Below are 19128 nucleotides of genomic sequence, written 5' to 3' on the forward strand. Positions count from 1 at the left end.
AAATGATTAATATTGTGGTTTCTAGTAGGGATGTGCAGTAGATGGTTCAAATGTGGCCTCTACCGATCAATTGCGAGAACAGTTGATAATGTAATCGCATTTGCCTCAGTGTGAAAATGTTTTAGAACACGTCTGACCACGGAAGCTGCCGCCTGCCAGTACGTAGTCTCCACATCAAACAGACAACCATACTGACCTGCTTTCCCGGGGGTCTCGGGAACTGTCGGAGGAATGCTAGGCGCTAAGCTAACTTGCGTCACAACCGCCACAAGCTGCGGCTGGATAGCTGGCGTGGCTAAACATTGTCCTTCCACATTGCAGATCCGCTCCTCTAAGTCACTAACCTCGCCTCCATGGCACAAAAATAATCTACACTAATGAAATTATCTTATCACTACACGAGGAGTAATTAAGTATGGGACACAGCCAATAAAAAAAAAAAAAAAAGCATAGAAGACAGAGAAGCCGTGCTGACCCCTATGCTAGTGTGAAATGTAGAGTAGTGTTACGTAACACCAGAATAAATACATTTTTAACGAAATTGAGTAATTGAAAATGAACATCAAATTAGCAGGTAACTCAATAAAATGCCTAAAGAGAAAATAATGCAAAAACCAAAATGAATGTTATCGTAGACTATATTTTGTTACCATGATATACCATGATGTTACCACAAATGTCAGCCAGGACATTATGAGAGCAAAAGTATTTTAAATATTCATAGATCAACGTGTTATTTGTGTTTGTTTGCACTATTATTTTTGGATGAATTTTAATTTTGAATTTTGTGATCTGCACAATAAATGTTTTCAAAATTACATTATATCTATGTTCTTATTTTTTGTTATTAATTTATTCATGCTTTTTTATTATTATTATTATTATTATTATTATTATTATTATATATATTTTTAATCAGTTCAACTTTGCTATGGGAATACGAGGCCAGTTCTTTATCAGTTTTATACTTAAGTTTATATTGCAATCATATCGAGGGGTGTTTCTAATATACTGTTTGCATAATTTGGCTTGCTACCAGTAAAAGGTTGAGTCACAAATGAGCTCCCATATTTTGGCTTGTGTCACTGATGGTGGAGTCGTTCACTCGCCTGACTTCCATCCAAAATCAGGTAGGATAGTCTTCAGCTCCCTGTGACCCCCAACAGTATAAACGGTGTAGCCGAAGGATGATGGATGCATTTTGTCTTGCGGGTGATTACACATACAATATTTATGCACCACAAACATCCTAACTAGTTGTGCATATATTGAACCAAGCTGCATGCTTACAACTTACAAACAATTTTGAGAATGCTTGGCATGTAAAACTGGTCATGAATTTGTGTCTTTCAACTCTACTGTATACTCACTGGACACAATGCTAAGTACATATGCAATGACGTTAAATGTGATAGCCGTATTGCTAATGTTTAGATAGTCAAGCAAACCAAAAATAACCAAAAGGCAAACTATACAGTTGGGGGAAAAAATGTTGTTGCAGCACATCCCAATCATGCAACCACATGCAGATAATTTGGCCGCATTGTCCTCATTGCTGAGGGCTTGACTAAATGACTGCCTGCACAGTTATGCAACCCGGACTTCTAAGTTAAATCCTGCTGTTGTCCCGAGTGCATGACAGGCGTCAGCACATTCTACACGTTTTACACACTTCGCGTCTTTCGTGATTCAATGAGGCGGAACATTGGGGAGAATAAGCGCACGCTTATCTACTCGCGCTGCTGCTGTACAGTTTTTGTTTGCGTAAAATATTCTCTGACTCACAATGAATACATTTCCTATTATAATGACATACGCACACAATTAGTTCACACGTTTAAAATGAGTTGTTCCCCACCACTTAGATTGTATTGATGTAATTATTTTTAAGTAATCTATTCCTCTCCTTTTGTGTGCCGTAGGGAAACAAAGGTGGAGTCAGCGCCCGCATGTCAGTATTCGGTCACACTATCTGCTTCCTCAACTGCCACCTGCCGGCTCACATGGAAAACTCGGATCAGCGCATGGAGGACTTTGAGAGCATCCTGCAACAGCAGCAGTTTGAGGGCCAGGCGGCCTCTGGTGTCCTTGACCACGAGTAGGTCACAAGTACTCACATATGGTTTTATATATATATATATATATATTTATATTTATATATATATATATTTATATTTATATATATATATATATATACATATATATATATATATATATATATATATATATATATATTTCTATATATTTATATTTATATATATTTCTATATATTTATATTTATATATATTTATATATATATATTTATGTATATTTATATATTTATATTTATATATATTTATATATATATATTTATATATATATATATATTTATATATATATATATATATTTATATATATATATATATATATATTTATATATATATATTTTTTTTTATATATATATATTTTTTTTTATATATATATATATTTATATTTATATATATTTATATTTATATTTATATATATTTATATATATATATTTTTATATATATATATATTTATATATATATATATATTTATATATATATATATATATATTTATATTTATATATATATATATTTATATATATATATATATTTATATATATATATATATATATATATATTTATATTTATTTATTTAAAAAAATGTATATATTTTTTTTTTTGAAAGTTTTTTTTTTTTTGCCCCTGAATTGGTCACATGTACTGATCTTTTTTTTTTTTTTAATGTGTCCTTTTTAAAAATGTAATTACAGTGTGGTGTTCTGGCTTGGGGATCTCAATTTCCGCATTGATAACCTGGAAATGCAAGTGGTGAAAACAGCCATTGAGAATAACAAACTGTCCATGTTGTGGGAAAAAGATCAGGTAAGAAAAAATAATTTATATTTACTGTATGTTTCATATGAGAATTGGGTGAAAATGACAGAATGTAGGAAAATACTGCACTTATTATTATTATTATTATTATGGATGTGTGAGTATTTATAATAGGTACTACTAACTATTACTTTAATCAGATACAAAAAAATATATATATATTTATAAAAAATCCCAAAATAATATCACCATCAGTTCTTTTCTGTGACCGTGTCGATCAAAATTAAGCATTCATCTGTGCTGATGCGGACGTACCTACTAAATGTCATATATTGTGAGCGTATAATGTAATTGTGGTTGGCGCCACTAGGGGGTGTAAAAGAGACCCAAAAGAAAATCACCTGTGATGCTAACGCCTTTATTATTATTTCAGTTAAACATGGCAAAGGAAAGTGAGACGGTGTTGGAAGGATTCCAAGAGGGGCCCCTAAAGTTCCCCCCCACGTACAAATTTGATGTTGGGACAAACGTATATGACACAAGGTTGGTGATGCGGTCAAGCAACTACAGCGGCGTCAGAGCACATCTAACCCGGGGGCATTTGGACAGCAATAAATGTTATGAAAGTTTTCTGTCAACATATACAGATTTGAAAATGATCAAATTTAGCACAACGCTACACTGAAGGAGGCACAGAACTTCATTTCAATCATTTCATTTGAGGAGATGTTCTGTCTCTTCACTCCGTGTCCTCCCCCCAGCGGAAAGAAACGTAAACCCGCTTGGACCGACCGTATCCTGTGGCGGCTGAGAGCCTCGGTGCCTGCTGCCAGCACCGGGAAGCGTAGTTCCATTCCAGGGTTGACCAGCGGTACCAAAGTAACGCAGCACTGCTACAGAAGTCACATGGAATACGTAGTCAGCGACCACAAACCCGTCTCTTCCATCTTTACCCTACAGGTGAGAGTGCCTGAATGTCTGTACAAAAATGCAATACTTTAATTTTGACCATTTTGCTTTTTATATCTGCATGTTTAGAAATAGTAATAGCTTTGCTATAAATTTATTTTGGATTTATTACTTTTTATGAATAATTTGATTTTGAAGATATTTAAATATATTCTATATACAGTACTTGTATGAAAACTATTACAGAAACATAGAACATAATATTGGTGGTAATGCTGTTGATGTAGGGCAGCTGTGGAATAAACCTTACATTGAGTTGCAATATAATACATTTGTTAAGTACTGAGTACTTGCGTTACGTAGCACCGTGCATTTCTTGTTTCATCAAATAGTTGCGTTTCCTTTCCTCTCCAGTTCCCTTACAAGGTGGATGTTCCCCTGGTCACAGTGTTGGTGGAGGATGAGTGGAATAGCATTGCTGATGCTATAGTCAAGTTCAAACTGGCACCAAACTATCCGCGCAGCTCCTGGGATTGGATCGGACTATATAAGGTACAAACTAGACTTTACACCGATCTGATCGGCCGATGTTTTGCATTTTATGAAAAATCGGTGATCGGCTGTAATGTCATAATTTGCGCGATCAATCAAAGACGTCAGTGATCGGATCCGGGGTCGTTCTGTGCTGCCTTAGTTTATATGTGAAGCTGAACGCTAATCTATTTTTATCCTTGTCTTGTGAGTGGAAAGCCTATGCTCTGTGTCTTCGACCATCCAATCACAAAGTAATAACATTTATGTATTATTTTTTAATTTTTGACTGGTAAAAAGCCCGAAAACCACTTAATTTACATTAAAAAAAACTAGCTACTGTATGTGTGTTGTCTATTTAATTTTAAAATCTCTATCATTCAAAATAGTTTTTATCACAAATGCAACTAGCAGGCAGCCGTGTTGTTTTACATGAAAATATAGTAAGCGCATTCTTGACAGACGCACAAAACTTTTGCTAAACGAGGATATGAGATACAAAACACGAGTTGTGCTATTCTTGCCACGTGATTACATATAGAGTCGATCATTTGCATAGATGTTTGAGACTGTACTTGCATATGGACTTGTTTTCAGCCGTTGAACTAAGATAACAATAATATTTAGCATTAGCCAAAGTATTTAGCATAAAGCCAGGTAGAAACATCCATTGTGCTGACCAAAGCGGTTTTACCAGCCATGAGTGACTTTACCTTTGCTGTCTCAGGTGGGCTTCAAACACCACAAGGACTATGTGGGATATGTGTGGGCCAAACAGGAAGAAGCAGAGTATCATAGACAAGAACATCAGGTACGCTGGCCAAGTGCTGTGATGGACTAAAAAGAAAGATTTAGAGATTTTCACACTTAACGAACATCTCACAAATTGTTTTGCAGGTAACCTTTACAGAAGAGGAACTGCCCAAAGGCTCGGGAGATTTTATCTTGGGTTACTATAGCAACAACATGAGCACCATCGTGGGTGTAACAGAACCATTTCAGGTAATCATCAACAGCATCTACCATTTTCTACTGTTTGTATTATTTTCACTTCCCGCCCTCTCCATCTCGCATGCACAGATCCAGCTTCCCACATCTGGCAATCACACCAGCTCCGAGGACAGCTCCGACTTCAGCTCCGAGGACGACAGCAATGTCGTCCTCACAAAGTCAAGGTCTCGCAGTCCCAGTCCCCACAAGACCAAGCATCATCGCCGTCGTAGCGGCAGCCATTCCAGGAGTCCCTCGCAGGACAAAATGAAGGACGGCGCGCCATCCGTCACCGCGTCTGAATGCGAGTCCCTAAATCGTCCAGCAGAGGGCACCCAACAACCTGCTTCTGAGGATGACAAACCCAGAGAGGAGACGGGAGTGTGATGTTGTCTGTCTCATGGCTGAAAAACGAAAAGTGTCTGTCTTTTATTTCATCTGCAAGTTTGTTTTGATGGAACTGTGCAGTTTGGGAAGCCACCTAATCAGGAGCAAACGCCAAGTTCCTCAAGAAGGTTTGCTTTGCCTTGAATTTTTATTCCTAAGTGTTTCACTGTGTCCTGCATTTCCTCAACCTTGGTCCATCTTTTGGTGCAGACAGTACAACCAAGCATAATTGTAATAATAATAATTTAAGAAAAAAAAAAGGTTTTAAGGGCATTTTCTCACCTTGTGTTAGCCAAGGTCATTAGCTTGCTATCATCTCGCAAGCTAGCATCCACATTCCCTTTGGAAATGCACAAGACATGCATATGATTGTTTTGTTTTGTTTTGTTTTCCCAAATGTATTCCTTCTATCCATAGTTAACATGGTGACATCTCAAACCGTCATCTCTTCTGGATGGCTACTCTCAAAACTAAAACTAAAATACGTTGGGCTATAGGAGGGTTCTCCGACTAGCCATGTCAGCAGCATTGCACATGTCAGCAGAGAGTGAGCGTGAGGGTTAAGGGCCTTTAAATAGACCCCCGAACGAGTGCAGCGAGATGTGGCGTCCCGTGGGAGGATCACTCTCAGCTGACACAGCACAGCTGTCCTGCCAGAACTCATTTTTTATTGGCTGCAGGGCAGCTGATATTGTCAAGATAATTACGGTGGCAGCAGCGTCAACCGCAATCCGATCCCCCTTCTTTTAAACAAATTAGCAACAAAAATAAATAAATCACCAGAAATCCATTTTCCTTGGATGTCACTATCAAGTCAGAAGAGTTGCATGACTTTTGAAAATGTTAAGCGGTAACTCTACCATGTAGAGCAGCTACAGGGCTTTGCATTTGTATTGTTATGGAATATCCCAACTGCAATGTGATACTTCATTTAAATGCATTCTTGGTCCAGTTAAATTTCACATTCTGTGTCTTTGGTTTCATTTTCAATGACTGTGTTTGTTCTGTTTGCAAAGATTCTCCTTCACTGATCCCACTGATGAATTGACAGTATAATAGTATAATGTGTGACATTGTTAAAGTTTGATGTCTAACACACTTTGACCCTTTGGAACTGTTAGCGTAGGGCAGTATTGTGTAGCTGTTACCTCAGTGTGTATGTCTAAGATTTGGTGTGTGTGTGTGCGTGTTTTTCGGAATGGTGTGTTTGCTATGACTGCGTTTGAAAGGTGTGGACATACTCTACATTCCGGTACTGTGATTTTTGTGCCGTCAAGTGCTGTTTTGGACTCTTTGTCATTTGTGAAGGTGGTTAGAAAAGTAGAAAAGATATGATGGTTAAAAATTGTATTTTCCGTGTAAAGTGTTAGGTGAAGAGAATCTGAAGCTTTCAAATGATTTCAAAGTGTAACAATATGTTTGATTTATTTTTGAATGAAAATACAGTATAGCATAATTAAATATATGTCATGATCAGTGACTTGTGAAAAAATATCTGTCTACAGAATGTCATTGTTTTCCTATGTGTCTGAAATAGAGTAATATGTATCAGAAAGATAAAAATGAAGTATGATGTTTAAAAAAAAAATAGCAGACAATCTATGCCACAAAGTTTATTTTGTTTAATTAAATTATGTATTTATTTTCTTATTTAGATATACTGTATGTGTATCTATTAAAATGAGCCTGAATTCTGCTGGCCAGTGAGGGAGCATTATTTCAGTGGGCTGGGGGAAGCGTTGAAAACATTTTCGTTTATTAATGTAATGAATTTGATTTCTCAAGTTGCTGTAAAAAAGAAAATCAATAAAATGTTGGTTTTATTATATCATTTGTACATTATTGAGTGTGTGTGTGACTTCATGAGAATGATTTAATTATAATACAGGCTTCTGAGAAATTTGGCTTAGTCAAAAGTCAAAGTCAAAAAGGTTCTCAATAAGTAAAATGTCACAGTGGCCTGCTGCCCCCTTTTTTATTTGATGATTGTTCAAAAAGGCTGCTACAGTGGAATAAATATGAATATAATGTGTTATTTCAGTGAAGACCACAATGACATGGTGCTGTTCCATAATGAAACTGAACTAACTAGTAGTGACTAAACTCAAATGATGACTGACTGATGCATTGAAACAAGGAGAGGAATCAATGAATAGTAGCCGACACTCTATTATGTAAAATGGCAGCTCTAAAAGCTATGAATGTATTATTTGCACAACCAAATGAGCATGTGGAAATGTGTTAAGCGAATGACTAAATTATCAAAGACACACCTGTGCAATGATTTAATAATAAGAATAATTTCATAGCGTTGTAATGAAAAATGTTATATTGGGATATAATGGTCTTTCTCTAAAAAAGTTTGTCATTGTTTTTTTGAGTGGAAATTTTGTTTATCAAAAGTACTAGTGGTATCGGTACTTGGTATCGGAAACTACTCAAGTTTGATTACTCGTACTGGTATTGGTCTGAAAAAGGATAAGTGCTCACTAACACAGATGTAGACATATGGAGCCACAACACTGACAATAAATTTGGTATTTGTTTCAATGTCAATGCAGCTTTTTCCACAATATTTTTTTTTTCTCCATACCAAATCTTATTGTCAGTGTTGTGGCTCCATATAGACACCAGTGTTGGGCAGTAACTAGTTACTAGTAACGCGTTACTGTAACATCGTTACTTTTTTCTTTCTTTTTTTACAATAACTAGTACTCTGGTCTTACGCGTTATTTTTTTTAAATACAGTAACTCAGTTACAGTTACAATATGGTGCGTTAGTCAGTTACTTGATAAATTATTTAATTTAACAATTTAATTGTGCAGCACTGATGAAGATATGCGGTTCAGAATTGAATCATGAATGGATGGCTGCTGTTTACTGTACTACTTCCTGTTTACAATGTATTGCCGCTGCCGTGTTGGCGGGTATCAGTCGGCTTCGGCAGTCAACGCCGAATTTTTCGACGTGGAAATACGCTCATTACTTTACTTAAGTTGAGCATAAAGGAACAAAGTATGTTCTTTTTTAAAAAGTAACTAAAGAATTACTTTTAATAGTAACGCATTACCTTTTTGTTCAAGTAATCATCAGAGTAATTGAGTTACTTTTAAAATGAAGTAACTAGTAACTGTAACTAGTTGCTCTTTTTTTTGTAACAAGCACAACACTTGTGAACAATATTATTTCTGTCTACATAGAAACAGTCTTAACTCTTGGAGTTGAGCTCATGAGAAATGGGAGCGAAAACAAAAGTGTCGCGTTTACTGTATATTTATGTCACTATTATGGGCAATACAGGCCATCGACCAATTAGGTCGCTCGCCTCGGCACTTTCATTTTGGGCTCTTTTTAGTAGTGCTAAACTACTCTTCCATTTGGTTTGGATGTTATGATTATTTCTATTTGATATTGGGATTACTTTTTCAATTCTATTCTATTTTATACATACATCTCTTGTGAGGCTTGATGATGATGTAATCTGGATGAATACGACATAGGAACAAAACATCACAGTCGGCAGAGCAATAGCAGGTGCATCTTGCATCATGCTTTTGCCCTCTGAAAAGAAAGCGTCCGTTTTGCAAATTCATGCTGACTCATTTGGACTGATGCAACACCAGCCAGGGATCGTACCACTTTGTTGTTATGGGAATTTGAACTTCACAAGTGGATGTAGGATGGATGGAATACAAAATGTGGACTATGATGTGGTTAGCACTATTCTGAGTCTGCTTTGATTAGTTATGAATCAAGATCCATACTCTAGCCTAACAGATATTCATGATGATGTTATATTGAAAGAAACTCGAGCTCCAGATAAACTATAAAGCTACACTGTAGCCATGTTGCGCTATATTTTGGGACTCGTTTATTACCCCTTGCTAAACCCGACCCTAAGAAGTCTTTCAAGTACGTTTGTTCATTTACCAACCAGGCAGGAACAACATGTTCACAATCAACAGAGCGTAATTATATTACACAGTAGCACACAGCACCTGAAGCAAAATCGAGGGACGGAAGCCTTTTTACATGCAGAATAATGAAGTTAAAATTAAAAATAATGTTGTGTACACTCTGCTCTGCTCACTGCTTTCTTCTGTTTACTTTTTGCAAATATTTTGTATCCGGAATATATATTTACCTAATACATAATAAAACTGTGTACTCAATCAATTTCGTTAAATCAACACTATTATAATATTCATGTATATTCTCTAAAATGACTTCAACATGTTACCTGCTGTGGCTGTTTCTTTTGAACTTCAATAGTAATACATTTTCTCGCCATCAAAAGCCACATATTGACAAACATCCTTTCGTGCTCACGTCAGAACACAATTTTCACCAACGTTTTTGAAAGTGAGAGCTACTTCTTGGCTCGTGATGAATGCAAATGGCTACCAGTCTCCCAATAATTATCAACAATGATACACAAATATCCATATGTGACATTTTATCTTTTATAAACCTCTGCAAGTGCTTACATTTTCGAATGATCACTTCTACACAATTCCAAGGCAATCCCGATGTCCTGAGATTTAGAAGCTGAACCTCATAACTGTGAGCCAGATATGGTAACCACTATTCAACCAGATAACTCTATCACTATCCATCCCGTTTGAAGTGGTGATAAATGTTGAAGGATTAAACATTGTTGTAAAACATTTACAAGTCAAATCAAAAACATGGCCATTGTGTATCTTTGACCCTGTAAACCAGAAATAAATGTCTTGTAAATTTCACCAAATGATTAACGATTAAAAAAGATAAAAATGTAAATGAAATCTTTTAGGAGGCTCACCTTCAAAATTGAGTCATTATTGTGGATCATAAGCATAAAATGGTCACCCAAGCCAATTTAAACACATTGCATTTAACATCTAAAAGCTAAGTTTGACTTGAGTCAATTTGACTCAATTTAGAATAAATTTTTCTTTATAGTGGGACCAAATAGACTCAGTTTTAGAGTAGGCTAATATTTACACTGGGAAGACAGTAAAATTAAGAATTGGAGAAAAAAAAAGTAATTTAAGAGAAGAGGAATTAACTAACGACCTTCAGTTTGGGAGAAACTGTTTGCTCTTCCACAACGCTTTTGGTCTTGGAGTTACGAAGATTCCAGCTGACACGAGTGATATAATAACTCAGGTCGGCTGTCTCCCAAGCTGAAGGCCAATGAGTTTGTTCCTCGACTCTTAAATGACTTTTATTTATTTATTTCAATTCTGTATTTTACTCTCTTCCAAGTGTAAATATCCTTCTAAAACCGAGTCTATTTGGTCCCACTCTCGCTAGCACTATCTGCAATTCTGTTTGCACTTTGCAATCTCCTTTCACATAGGACTAGACTAATGCTGTCACGTTTGCCTTTCATGTGTGCCACTCATTACATGTATCTACAATTCTGTAAGATATATGCAGTTGAATGTTAGATACCTGATTCCAGATACAGTAGATATCTGCTTTTTTTTTATTTTATTCTGACTAGCCATAATATCAATTACACATCTCTACATTTCACCCAGTTAGCATATAAATAAAGAAATCTGAACGTGACTATCATAGATCATTTCAACTTAATTAGATACCTGTAACTCCAGTTTAAGATATCCTCAATTTTAATCGGACTCAACATTAATTCCAGTTACAGATCTCTACAGCATTTCGCGTAGTTAAATCCTAATTTAAGAGATAGAAAAAAATGTGGCAGATATCTGAAATGTTCATTTCACAAACTGAATTACAAATATCTGCAAAACATACCCAGTCTAGTTAGGCTTTCCTTGTGGCGACCCAAGACAGACACCTAATCCCACTGAGGGATGAACGTTTGCAACACCCCAATGTGGATTTCACGTCAAGAGTTCGTTCAAGGTTGTAACATTTCCTAACATTCTCTAAAAAGTCTTAATGGTTCTCTAACAGTCTTAATGGTCTTTCAAGAAAATTTTGTTCAAAGCCAGTGAGTGATGAACATTTGCGATGCTAGCGAATGTTGATTTCGCGTCAGGGTTTGTTCAAGGTTTCAACGTTGCCAAAATGTTCTCAAAACAGTCTTGATTGTCTTTCCTCTTCTTGTTAAAGCCTGCATCCCACTGAGGAATGAACGTTTGCAATGCTCGCGAATGTGGATTTCCCCGTCCCATGTGAAATCAACATTAGCATCGCAAATTGTTCGCCCCTCAGTGCGGAACAAGCTAAAACAAAACATTTTCCTTTAAGACTGTATAGAGAAACGTTAAGATTGTTTAGAGAACATTTAAAACGTTTAGGAAACGCTGCAACTTTGAAGAACCTTGATGCAAACATTCGTTAGCGTCGCAAATGTTCGCCCCTCAGGGCGATATGGCTGTTTTTAGTCAGTTACAGTGTATATGTTTTTACTTTACAATGACTAACATTTTATATTAGAACTTTAGCTTCCTCCAGTTTTACTAAGGAGAACATGGCATGGGACATGCCAAGTACAGGGCACATTGCAAGACACATGTAAGACACCACCCCTTCAGTCGCGTCATTGGTATGGCCCACGTCTATGACGTCATGCCCACTGACTTCACGGCATAAATATCGGAGCTGGGCGCCATGAGGGCTACACAGACTGAGGAGGGCTGACCTTCGTCAGAATTGCATCTACAACCACACTCCCTTTGTTGACATTTCCGCCGCTACACCCTCTTTGGTCTCTTTACAATCATTAGTCATTAAAGATGATGAACGGCCAGATGAATGGTTTTCACAATGTCATTGACGAGGACTGCTTCTTGTTCACCTCGGAATCTGTCGGAGAAGGGCATCCGGGTAAGTACACGCTGACCCGTTAGCCCACTTTAGCGTAATTAGCCGGCGGCACACGGTCGATGTTTAGCCGTCGAACTGCATTGAACGCATACGTATAATAAACGTTGGGTACTTTTAGAATATCTGTCAGCGTTCGCTCGGAGAATGAGGGGCCGGGCGGCGTTAGCAGGCACACGCGCCAATAGCTAGCTTGCTAATCTTCGCTCTAGTATCTCTTTTGGATTTGTGGCGTGCTTCCATTTAATTTCCGTACGGATTGTAACGGGGTTTTTTTATGTATATGTATACTAGGGCTTTGTTTTTAACTCTGTTTTCTCTAGATGTAGTTGAACAATCACATGACGATTAGATAAGGAGCTCATAACGTGGGAAGGATTGAGAGTTGAATTGCTTCCAGTGATTCAGTCGCGTGGCAAAAATAAAATACTGCATTATCTTTGTAGCGTCAAGTTACACGAGACATTTTGACATATAGAGGAAGTCTAGAACAGCGCTCGTTACACATCTGAGAGGCTAACTGAACCACCGCAAGCACGAAGCCAAGATGGGAAAGGTCCATTTCAGGAAGAAAGCTCGAACAGAGCCTAGACTGTGGGGCGGCCGTGTGCCTTGTCGCGTTGCTTTCCTGTTGCCGGTTAGCTGGGCCCCCACCACATGTGCAAATGTTTGAAATGGCGGCTCTTTCACCCGCTGGGCCACTCCCACCGAGCACATGGGTTGCACTCTGCGTCAATGTAACCTTGTAATTGAACTTCTTTTCAGACAAGATTTGCGATCAAATCAGCGATGCCGTCCTTGACGCTCATCTCAAGCAAGATCCCGATGCTAAGGTTGCTTGCGGTAAGACTATTGAAGCTTTTCCTTCATAGACGTGTGACGATGTGACGGATGTTAATTTTGATTGCATCACATTCTCTTTGTACCAACAGAGACTGTTGCCAAGACGGGGATGATTCTGTTGGCTGGTGAGGTGACCTCACGAGCTACAGTGGACTACCAGAAAATTGTGCGGGACACTATTCGCCAGATCGGCTATGACGACTCAGCTAAAGGTTTGTCCGACTGTTTTTTCTCAGATAATTTAACTCGAATGCAGAAGTTGGAAGTCAAGCCTTTTATTGTTTTACTGTTTCACTGTGATACGTTTTTTAATTCCAGCTCCTTGGTTTATTAATCTTGACATTGTGTTCTCTGTATGTAGGCTTTGACTACAAGACCTGCAATGTCCTTGTAGCCTTGGAGCAACAGTCTCCTGACATAGCTCAGGGTGTCCACGTTGACCGCAATGAAGAGGACATTGGTGCTGGGGACCAGGTCAGTTTTACGCTCATCCTCTTGCTCAGTGTTCTTCTGTCCCGAAATGACATGTGAACAAATTGTCCCCACTTTCAAGGGCTTGATGTTTGGATATGCCACTGACGAGACAAAGGAGTGCATGCCTCTCACAATTGTGCTTGCTCACAAACTCAATGCCAAGTTGGCCGAGCTCAGACGCAACGGCACTCTGCCATGGCTCCGACCTGACTCAAAGACACAGGTAGGCTTTGTGTTCTGTTTAGGGATGATAACACTATCCAGTAAGGCCACCTACAGGAAAATGAAAGGAACAGGATGCCATTTCACTGTAGTTGAAACGTATGACGGCATCTCAATTTAATGTTATTGCTTTAGAAGGTTATTATGGAAATTATGTCTCCACCCCATAACATTGTATTTCTCTTTTTTGTTTATTTTTTTAATTTAAGAAATAAGTGTCTGTCTTGTAACACCCAACTTTTAAAACACGTAAAATGAAATATCAGTTGTATCTGGTAACTAAGGATGTTTGATACCACTTTTTTCCCAGACTGATACCAGTACAAATACTAAACTCTTGAGTTGTAATCAATACCCTGTACATATACCAATAGTATTTTTGATACATAAAATTTCCCTTAAAAATATAGCAATTTTTAATGTGAGAACTATATGAACCAAATATAGCATAGTTTCATGAAATTAATGGCAATTGTCTGTTCTTCTAATTTCGACTTTCTCATCATAAATTGGTCACAAGGTAGTGTCGATATTTGTATCTGTTGTGAGTACGGATTAGGGATGTAACGGTAGCGGCAATATTGTGATATCGCGATATTAAAACTGCCACAAAATATAATCGTCATGTCACGATATTAAAAGCAGCACATCTGTTAAAAAAGTCGGGCTGATTTCCATTTGTGCAGTTCTAGCACCCTCTGGTGGCTAGTTTTGTAGTGCAGTTTAATTTTCACAAGGCATGTTTAGGCTCTTCTGTTTGAAATCCACGCTAATGCTCAGATGAAGGGGAACGTAATATGCTTGTGAACAGAGTCAATATGTGGAGGAACTCAATGTGTGCTTAGCAAGTGCCTCAATATATATATTTACATATTTTTAATATATATTTAGGGTATTTTTGTAATATTTTTCATTGCTGTGATGTACATGAACAATATTGTGTGTTTTAGTATGAGTTTTTTTTATACAATTTTTGTGACCTTTTTTGTATCGCCAACCTCCCCATAATTATCGTATCGTGACCTTCATATCATAATATCGTATTGTGATGTTTGGATATCGTTACATCCCTAGTACGATACCTTGTTATCGGTCCGATAAAGATACCTGGTATCGGTACTCGCCCATTTCTAGTGTCAACGTCCTAATTTACCATTTAAAACAACCAAGTGACCATTGAAGAAAGAAAAATATATATATATATTTTCATTTTGAAAAAGAGATATACGCATTTTGTACTTTTTTATTTATTTATTTTGTTAATCTGTTTTGTTGTCCAGTAAAATATGCAGTGGGCTACAAATGGCCCCATTGTCAGAATTTGGCTACCCCTGGTGTAGTCTATTCTACTGTATATTTGTTGCCCAAAAACAAAGAAGAAATATATTGCCCCCCACCGCGACTATAGTGTTTGTCATCTGTGGAATTAATGCTCCTTGCACATTCTCTGACAATAAGAGCACTACTGCCACCTACTGTAGTGGATGTGCAATTACACTTTATTTTAGTACCGTGAATTTTTTTTTTTCACCAGTGTCGAAAAGCATTGATTTAAGCTGACATGTCCTTGACTTCCTCTCAGGTGACTGTGCAATATCGTCAGGACCGTGGCGCCATGCTTCCAGTGCGCGTGCACACAATTGTCATCTCTGTTCAGCACGATGAAGAGATTTGCCTTGAAGAGATGCGAGATGCCCTGAAGGAAAAAGTCATCAAGTCTGTTGTTCCGTGTAATTATTTGGATGATGACACCATCTACCACCTGCAGCCCAGCGGCAGATTTGTCATTGGCGGCCCACAGGTGAGTGTGTAGAATTGACGTCGTAACTTGCTGCTCACCCATCTTGAGCGTCGCCACTGCGTTCACAGGGCGATGCCGGACTGACGGGGCGTAAGATCATCGTCGACACTTATGGCGGCTGGGGGGCACACGGAGGCGGGGCCTTCTCTGGCAAAGATTACACCAAAGTGGACCGCTCTGCTGCGTACGCTGCTCGTTGGGTTGCCAAGTCTCTGGTGAAGGCGGAGCTCTGCAGGAGAGTTTTGGTCCAGGTCAGTCAGGCGCTCCACGGCAGGCGGAGGAACTTTGTCAGCTTCAATTACATTTACATGTTTCATGTATGATGTTAGGTGTCCTATGCCATTGGAGTTGCCCACCCCCTCTCCATTTCCATCTTCCACTATGGGACCTCCAAGAAGAGTGAGCGAGAGCTGCTGGACATCGTAAGGAAGAACTTTGACCTCCGTCCAGGAGTCATTGTCAGGTAGAAGTCACATGCTGTTCACTCACACTGTAGCTCTTGGTTTCTTTGCTTTTATTTGTGTGAGGGCTGTGATCGCCACTTGATGTAGTTACAAGGGAGTTTAGTCTACTAGTAACTCAGTGTTGTTGCGAGAGCTCAGAATTAGTTTTTTGGGGGAAGTTGCCGTTACCACATTGTTCAGAGGAAAGGATGGTAGGTAGGGTAAGTGACACATTTTTTCCTCCCACAACCTTCACTAGCTGGGTGCGAAATTTCCCCCCCAAGTCCATCACTGACTGTGAGGTTGAATGTGTGCGTCGGATCTCGTGTGTGTGTATACCTGTATGTGTGTGGTTGCTGCTTAACTTGTTGGTTATGTATTCTAGGGATCTGGATCTGAAGAAGCCCTTGTATCAGAGGACGGCAGCCTACGGCCACTTTGGTCGTGACTCCTTCCCATGGGAGGTTCCTAAAAAGCTCAAATACTAAACTTGTTAAGCTTTTCGCCCCCAGGCTTGTTGGTGTATACTACAGAGAAGCCTCCAAGATTCAGGGGGTGAAATGCCCTTTGCTCTCTCTTTCTCTCTCTTTCTCTTTCTAAAATGAGTCATCATTTATTGTGTGGATATTGGTCCTCTCTTTTGCTAGTTGCATTACGCTGGCCTCTTGAAGTCATTATTTATTTTTTTTTTTTAACTTTGGGGTTCCTAGAACTTGTCTCTTCTGCTTTTGCTCATCGCTGTGCTAGAGCCTGATTGGCTGTAGTTCTCTTGTCATTGAACATGAGTCTAGTCTAGTAGTCAATGGGAAAGTGTTGGTGTGAATTGCTGTAGTTGGCCTTCACTCACTGGTGCTACTACAAGAGGAGCATATATGACCGCCGAAGAAAAATCATCCGGTCGTTTTGGAAGATCCCCGGATCTTCCTGAGCAACATTCCTCCTCGGGTCAGTCTGGTACCACTATTCCCTCACCCTCTTGTCTTCTTTTCTTTGCTAGCATCGCTCCTTTTCTTGATGGAGGATGCTGCAGTGGCACAATGAAATGGAAAGGTTGTCGCTGTTAACGTGAAAAGCTATGCATTGCATGCTGAAGAGCCGCCAAATGTTCCATTTTCAAGCTCTCCTATGGCCCACATGCCGCTGCAGACCTTTGCCGTTTTCTGACGTCATACAGAAAAGTCAGAGGCTGCTATGTCGCTGCTCTGGTCTGCAGAGGTAATGGATGGACTTGATAGCAATGAAATATTTGGGTTTAGTTTTTTAATGGTCCTTTTTGGAAGAAAAAAAAAAGATGATGAAACCCCATGCACTCCACAGATGTAGAGATGGCAGGTGTAGTTACAGAGAAACCTGGCGTCACATCTTTAGTCTGGTGGAGTTTGTCAGTCTTATTGGATATCCAATGACAACACTATTTATTTGTTCTCTGGAGCTCAGCGTGGATACAGAGAAGCTGAGCTTTCAGAAGGCAGCTTTAAAATTAAAACACTTGGTTACTGAATCTTGAATTCCTCTAGACTTGATCATACGTTTGCTTGTTTGAGGCTCCAGAGTGTTGTACAGAAAAGCTTTGGCTCACCTCAACAGCAAATGTTTGACTATTTTCTATTTTTATTTTTGGACCGCACAAATATTTTTGCGATCTGTCCTTTTTATTTTTATTATTTTAAAATATAAATGAAAAGCATCTGCAAATCTTGGCTCTTGTCCCTCATCAATATGATGGCAACATTTTGGTTGGTGTAGTACAGAGAAACCAACCTTGTTTACATGGCCATCCAATGTAGTGCTCTTATTGCAGGTCATAATCGTTGGCTACAGTAAGTGTATACGTGCCTTTTCTATTTCTTCTCCCTCTTTGCTTCTTTTCCACGCCCTCATACACAAATGTGCTTCTATCAAGAACACGTAGCTCTTTCTGTAATGTGTTTCATGTTCAGGTTGGACACTTCCTTGTGCTCTGTAATAAACAACATACTTGAAACATGCAACGCCTCATGGACAAATTTGTTGTACTTTTCACACAGGTGAATGGGTTTTAGTATTTAAAGGGGAAGTCAGCCCAAAAATGATTTTTAATATTTTGTATGCACCCCCCACTAGTCTTAACAAGGCACTGTGATTGATAATGCATTTGTGGAATTGACAAAAGCCACCCATGCTTATGCCCATCTCATGTGGTAGCCATTTTGCGACATGCTGTCGACTGAAAATGACATCACAACTCTGGTAATGACCAATCACACCTGTTTTCTGACTTTGGTCATGTGACATGTACAAGTTGAGCCGTGATTGGTTGTTACCTGAGCCCTGTGATGTCAATAGGTGGCAAAATGGCCACCCTCTGAGATGGATAGAAACGTGAGAGGTTTGCCGCTTTATTCACATTCCACAAGCATAATATTAATCTGAATACTATATTTTGAGTAGTGGGGCTACACAGGACATATTGTAAATAATTTTTGGGTGGTGACTTCCCCTTTAAGTACACGGGTGGATGAGGAATGAAGCCTGCATGTAGAAACGGCACCGTCATTGAACCCACAATGAAACAAATTAAGCAGAGTGGATCAAAACACTGAGTACTGTTAGTCTTATCCTGATTAATAATTTCGCAAGATAATACTGTTTCATAAGCTATTGAGTCATCGCACTACTTTTTCACTTACAATATCACAGGCTAATGTGATAAACAGGTCTATCTTATTAAATAAAAGGCCATTAAAAAAGAAAACTGTATGACAAATGGCTAAACAAATATTTTTATATATTACTATACAATGTTCTTAGATCCATTTATTCAATTTTGGCACAACAAAACTTGATTAAAACATCGGCGTTGATCTAAGTGGGAGTAGTCCTGTTGACCACAATTACGCAAGACA

The 19128-nt window shown here is 38.4% G+C and overlaps 2 protein-coding genes across 2 annotated transcripts in view; both read left to right on the forward strand.

The window, feature by feature from the left end:
* inpp5jb (inositol polyphosphate-5-phosphatase Jb) overlaps positions 1-7486 on the forward strand; it is a 21290-nt gene extending 13804 nt beyond the window's left edge. Inside the window, exons 6-13 of the mRNA XM_077561926.1 lie at positions 1923-2098; positions 2778-2889; positions 3275-3384; positions 3603-3801; positions 4165-4302; positions 5009-5092; positions 5179-5283; positions 5362-7486. Of these exons, the coding sequence (XP_077418052.1) occupies positions 1923-2098; positions 2778-2889; positions 3275-3384; positions 3603-3801; positions 4165-4302; positions 5009-5092; positions 5179-5283; positions 5362-5658 (1221 nt within the window). The 3' untranslated portion in view covers positions 5659-7486. The remainder of the gene's footprint in view (positions 1-1922; positions 2099-2777; positions 2890-3274; positions 3385-3602; positions 3802-4164; positions 4303-5008; positions 5093-5178; positions 5284-5361) is intronic.
* Positions 7487-12228: 4742 nt separating this feature from the next.
* On the forward strand, positions 12229-18234 carry mat2ab (methionine adenosyltransferase 2Ab). The gene is made up of 9 exons (XM_077561868.1): positions 12229-12463; positions 13226-13303; positions 13393-13515; positions 13665-13777; positions 13857-14000; positions 15582-15800; positions 15869-16051; positions 16130-16263; positions 16629-18234. The coding sequence occupies exons 1-9, from the start codon at positions 12373-12375 to the stop codon at positions 16729-16731; spliced, it is 1188 nt and encodes a 395-aa protein (XP_077417994.1). The 5' UTR covers positions 12229-12372; the 3' UTR covers positions 16732-18234.
* The last annotated feature ends 894 nt before the right edge of the window (positions 18235-19128 follow it).

This window comes from Vanacampus margaritifer, chromosome 3 (assembly GCF_051991255.1).
Source record: "Vanacampus margaritifer isolate UIUO_Vmar chromosome 3, RoL_Vmar_1.0, whole genome shotgun sequence".
Classification (NCBI taxonomy): Eukaryota; Metazoa; Chordata; class Actinopteri; order Syngnathiformes; family Syngnathidae; genus Vanacampus; species Vanacampus margaritifer.

Coding starts and splice junctions, on each gene's coding strand:
- mat2ab (XM_077561868.1), top strand. CDS start 12,373: ATGATGAACGGCCAGATGAATGGTTTTCACAATGTCATTGACGAGGAC. Junction 16,052..16,129: donor GCAGGAGAGTTTTGGTCCAG/GTCAGTCAGGCG, acceptor GTATGATGTTAG/GTGTCCTATGCCATTGGAGT. Junction 16,264..16,628: donor CGTCCAGGAGTCATTGTCAG/GTAGAAGTCACA, acceptor TATGTATTCTAG/GGATCTGGATCTGAAGAAGC.